General features: G+C 47.1%; 1 protein-coding gene across 1 annotated transcript; it reads right to left on the reverse strand.

Annotated features, from left to right (window-relative positions):
* Window positions 1–221: 221 nt before the first annotated feature.
* On the reverse strand, window positions 222–884 carry LOC122019346 (ethylene-responsive transcription factor ERF039-like). The gene has a single exon (XM_042576821.1). It carries the CDS (start codon window positions 882–884, stop codon window positions 222–224), a length of 663 nt encoding a protein of 220 aa, XP_042432755.1.
* Between the last annotated feature and the right edge of the window lie 4,760 nt (window positions 885–5,644).

A 5,644-nucleotide genomic window follows, 5' to 3' on the forward strand; every position in this document is an offset into this window, starting at 1 on the left:
TAACACTCTATATTATACTCTATATTTTAATTATCGCACTATCCTAAGGTGACTTAGTCGATCTTGTTTCATGATCTTTACGTTTCATGTCACTTAAATTTTGCGTAATATATCAGATCGATATGTCAATAATTTTGGAAGAGTAAGGGAGCACTTGCGAGAAGGGTAAACTTTGTGGGGGCAACATGTAAATTTCTCGGCGATACATTTATATATTTAATTTAGTATTCCCATAAGACTGGTTCCTCGTCCGCCGTCGACTCCGTATGGCCGCCGGTGATGGCGGCTGACGGCGCCGGCAGACACGTCGACCACGAGTCGTAGCAGAACTCGTGCCTTAGATCGAGAAAGAGGTCGGGGAGGTCGAAGAGCCCGCCGTCGCAGTCGCTGCCGATGCCGTTGAGCTTATTGCTGGGTTCGCCGCCGGGTTCGGGATAGTCATCGTGGCCGGGGCAGACGGCGGCGAGGGTAGCGGCGGCCCGAACGTCGTTGGGGTGCACGGTGGCGGGGCGGGGGAGGCGGGGGGCGAGGTTGGGGAAGTTGAGGACGGCGGCGGCGGGGCCCTTGACGGCGAGCTCGGCGGCGTCGTGCGCGCGAGCGGCCATCTCGGCGGTGGCGAAGGTGCCAAGCCAGATGCGGGACTTCTTCCTGGGCTCTCGGATCTCCGAAACCCACTTGCCCCAGCTCCGCATCCGCACCCCGCGGTAGGAGCACGCCCCCTTGCTGTGCCTGTCGCCATTGACGTCCTCCTCTGCAGCTAACGCAGATTCCCTCTTCTTCTTTTTCTTGGCAGCGGTGACTGCTACTGAAGCTGCGCCGCTGCAGCTTGGTGGAGCAGCCGTGATGGAGGAGGCGGAGGAGTGCTTAGAGCGGCGGTGTTCCATAGAGAGCAGAGGAGGAGACGTGGTTGCAGAGCATGGGGAGGAGTGGCAGCGGTAGTGGTGCCATATGGCTGGGGGTTTGGGTTTTAAATTAATGTAGAAGGTTTTTTTTTAAATGGCCCCTAATGTTTATTATATCCTAGAATACTTCATTTTGTTGTCAACAACTTCTGTTTTTTTAGTCATACTGTATGCCCAGCTCATGCCGATTAATTTTGGGATGATTAATTTAGTCCCATGAAAATTTTCTATTGATGATTGATATAAATTATGATAAGTGAATTCAGAAGATAAAGAGTTATGATACTCATAAGGAAAATTCTTAAGGATAGACATATAAATGATGGGACCCACCATTTCACTTTTTGTGGGTCCCATCATTTATGTGTCTATCCTTAAGAATTTTCCTTAAGAATATCATTTCTCTAGAAGATAATATGGTAGTAGGAGTCAAGATAATAGGGTGGTCAAAGTCAAGATGATGTGGTAGTCATACTCCAAAAGAAGTAAAATCCTCTCATCAGACTTTAATTAAATCGCCTAGTATTAAGTTTCTTATTTTCCACTAGACCGAGTCATAATCCTATCGGGGAAGGATGATCAGCCCTTAAGCCGAGCGAACCAAGGAGTCTGGTGTCTCAGAGCCGATCATATTTTAAGGCGACCATGAGAGAAGTCGACCGATCTTAAGGACTGGCCGGAATAATTGACTCATTCCACAACATATCAACTACTGGTGGTCAGAAGGTAGGTAAACTCGTCCGGTAATAAAGTCAGACAGACTTATATGTCTCGGTTGTACAAACATTAGGCCAGGGCAAATATAGCCTAGCCTGGTATGTTGACCAAGGCTCTCAGGGAAAATCGAGTCTTCTCTAGGTAACTCATCATGATGGCTAGGTGATCCTATCTGAAAGTCGAAGAGATGGATACTGGGTACGTGGTGCTCCTGCTGACCTCCTATGGACCTCGCTCCTGCCTGCAACACAAGCAGTGTCAGTGCCGAGTCAGGGAAGGGGTCCTTACCGATGACCCTCCGACGCTCAAGTCAGTCCCCGACGAAGTAAGAAGATGCAAGAACTGTAGCGCAACAGTAGACATCACATGTAACGATATCTATTTATATAGAGCTCCGGAAGCGCGCGTGTACGCTTCCCAAGGTGAGCATGCATCTCAAAGCTTTCCTTGAAAAGATGTGTTAGTAAAGTTCCCCTGACACAGTGCCTTAACGGGCCGAGTATATCTTTGAAGTCACAGTAGAAACTTCCGCTGTATGATCCTCTGTCTGACCATGCCACCTGTCAGCGACACTAGCTCCCAAAAGGATGTCAAAAGATATCATGCCGTATCTGTTGCTTGGCCGAGTGGCTATCCCGCTCGGCCAAAAGTCCACTGCTCGTGTACCGTCTGCTGTCAGGCCGAGCGAGATAGCCGCTCAGCCAAAAGTCCTCTGTCCTTGGGATCTGTCGCTGGGCCAAGCGGGATAGCTGCTCGGCCGGAAGCTCATTGTCTGCGTGCGTTGCTGATGTTGAGTATGCTGCTCAGCTGAGTGGAGTAGCCGCTCGGCTTGGCTTCTGTACGTCGTCCTCCCTTGAGCGTCGGGTGTTTGAATGCTATGTTGAAGTTGACGACGGATCGGGGCCCTCGCCCCGATCGGGGCATGTTCCGCCCGATCGACCGATGTCATCCACTCATTGACCGTCTTGACTTTGACCTCCGTTGGCCTCCAGCGTGGCAGCGGGGTGGGGCCCTTCATCATCACCTCATCAAAGGAGGCTATAAGTCCGTCGAAAGAGGCTATAATTCCGACTGACTGGAAAATTGTGCGAGCAGATTTCTGTTGGAACTGATGTGCCCGCTAGAGGGGGGGGTGAATAGCGTTTCTTCGCGCTTGCATTGATTTGCTTTGTCTTGATATACAGCGGAAAATAAAAACATACAACAAACGAACACGCTAACACCTAGGGTTTACTTGGTATCCATCTCAAGAAGAGGTGACTAATCCAATGATCCACACACTCGAGCACTCTCCACTAGTAAACAACTCCTTCTCGGTCGCAGCCGGAGGCAGAGAAGCCTCGTACAAATACACACAACACTACAACACTCACATAAGAAGAAGATACAAAAATACAATTGAAATACACTCTTCTTCTTGCTTACTTGTTGATTGTTGTTGCCTCTTGAACCTTGGGGATGCACCCCAAGAGCTTTCAAGAACTGGCGGAGAAGCTCGGAGAAGATCGCCGAAAAATCGCTGCGAGCTCGCAGGAAAAGATCGCAAAGATCTACGGAGAAAACACCCCGCCAAGGCTTTAAACAGTGCCCCCAATCAATCCAATCCATCCCCAATCGATTGCCACGTCAGCACCGCTCCATCGCAGCCATCCATCACCTGCATCCTGCCCAACGATCGAATCTCAATCGATCGATCGATCAATTGGGAATATCTTAATCGATAGGTGGATCGATTCAGAAGCTTTCTGTGTTCTAGCGATCACGCGAGAACTCCCCTGCCCAATCGATCGGCTGCTCCCAATCGATTGCCCGATCGATTGGGAAGGCCTCTGTGCTCGTGAATTATGGTCCCAATCAATCGACTAATCGATTGGGTCATTCCTTCCTTTGCAGCACACTCCAATCGATCCACTGATCGATTGGACCCTGGTTCAATCGATCACCCGATCGATTGACCAGCCTGAAATTGACTCAAACTCAAGTCCAAAATCTCTAACCCAACTCCTGGTCAATCGTGACCTGTTGGGTCTCCATGCCTAACATTTGGCTACACCTGACCAACCTTGAACTAGCCTTCTAGCCTCCTCCATCAGCCTTGCGTCCCTCGGATATCTCCCCATCCTTCACGCCTTGCCTTCAAGAGCTTCCTTCGGCCTCATCCTAGTTGTCGAGTTCTCCTTGCCAAGTCACACTACGACTTACCTTGCCAAGATCACATGCTTGGACTTACAACCTTTGCCAAGATCACACTTGGACTTTCCAATTGCCTGGCTCCTCACCAGGACTTTCTAATTGCCTAGCTCCTCACCAGGACTTTCTCCTGCCTAGCTCCTCACTAGGACTTTCCCGTTGCCTGGCTCCTCACCAGGACTTTCCCTTGCCTAGCTCCTCACTAGGACTTTACCACTACCTAACTTCCAGTTAGGACTTCCAGACACCTAACCTCCAGTTAGGACTTACCCAGTCAAGTCTCCTATCATCCCTGACCTACTTGACTTGTCTTCTTATCAACCTGGTCAACCCTTTGACCATCTCCATAACCGGACGATTGCTCCAACAATCTCCTTATATTGTCAAACATCAAAACTCAAATCCCAACTCAAGCTTGACTCAACTCAAGCTTAGTCAAACTGGTCAAACTTGACCAAAAGAAAATTGCCCCAACAATCTCCCCCTTTTTGATGTTTGATAATAACTCTAAGGTAGGCTAAATCTCATAGTCTTAACCTCTTCTTTATACCAAGGCTAAATCTCATAGCCTTAACTTCTTCTTTATCACACGGCTAAATCTCATAGCCTTACCTCTTCTTTACACCAAGGCTAAATCCCATAGCCTTAACCTCTTCTTTACTCCAAGGCTAAATCCCATAGCCTTACCTCCATGATAAAGCATGAATGAAGGTTTCCTTCATTCTCTCTCTTTCCTAGAGGGCAAACTTCCCCTGCTTGAGATGAAAGCCTAACTTAACCTCCAATTCTCCCCCTTTGTCACACATCAAAACCAGAAAATAAACTCTTCTCCATAAGAGTTAACTCTTCGTTGTTTACAACCTCATATGTTGTTAACAACCCCACAATGAAGATCTCATAGTCTTCATTGCCGCCAAAGCTCCCCCTTGAACTTCACTTCACGATGCTCATCCTAGAGCATGCATCAACTTCCCAATGAAACTCCCATTCATTGTATTCAATGCTCCCCCTTGAGTAGTAATCTTTTTCTCAATGCTTATCTAAGAGCATTTTTCACTTTACCAATGAAGGTCTGATCCTCTTCATTAACCCAATGCTCCCCCATGAGTAGTAATATACTCCACAATGCTCATCCGAGAGCATTTATCATCCTAGCAATGAAGATAACCAATCTTCCATTTCTCCCCAATACTCGACCCTGAGTATTAATTCATCATGAAGGGTTAATCCCCTTCCAAGGTCTTTGAAAAGATTTTTATGTTTTCAAAGAGTAACTCCCCCTAAAAATATGATCAAACTTCTATCATTGCACCAACAATGATTTGGCATTTCTAAACAGTTAGGACAACCAAAACTTGAAGTTTGGAGGTTCCAAAATTTAAAATTGAAACTGAACCCCCATCCTAAACTTTACTTTGATTTATCTTAACCAATCCATACCTGTTTTCATCAAGAAAACTCCCCCTAAATGTATACAAATGCATTTCAAAGGGTTAGGAATGGTTATTGGGACTCGAAGTGATTTGAGGTGCAAAAATCAGGCTTTTTCAGCCAAAATCAGACTTCCCAATCGATTAAAGTTGGGACTTAATCGATTGAAATCACTTCAATCGATCCATTGATCGATTCCGCAAGCTACTGCTTACAGAGATTCCCTCTGAGTCGATCGACTGATCGATCCATCCTGGGTTAATCGATCGGTTGATCGATTCACTGACCTTCTGTTCGTAGGAATTGGCTTCCCAATCGATCGACTGATCGATCGAAACCATCCCAATCTATCGGCTGATCGATTGAGTTTCTGATTTCCTGAAATTCAATTTCAACGAAATTCA

This window comes from Zingiber officinale, chromosome 9A (genome assembly GCF_018446385.1).
Source record: "Zingiber officinale cultivar Zhangliang chromosome 9A, Zo_v1.1, whole genome shotgun sequence".
Classification (NCBI taxonomy): domain Eukaryota; kingdom Viridiplantae; phylum Streptophyta; class Magnoliopsida; order Zingiberales; family Zingiberaceae; genus Zingiber; species Zingiber officinale.

What these genes read in the sequence shown, in the direction of transcription:
- LOC122019346 (XM_042576821.1), bottom strand. Translation starts at nt 884, where the DNA reads ATGGAACACCGCCGCTCTAAGCACTCCTCCGCCTCCTCCATCACGGCT.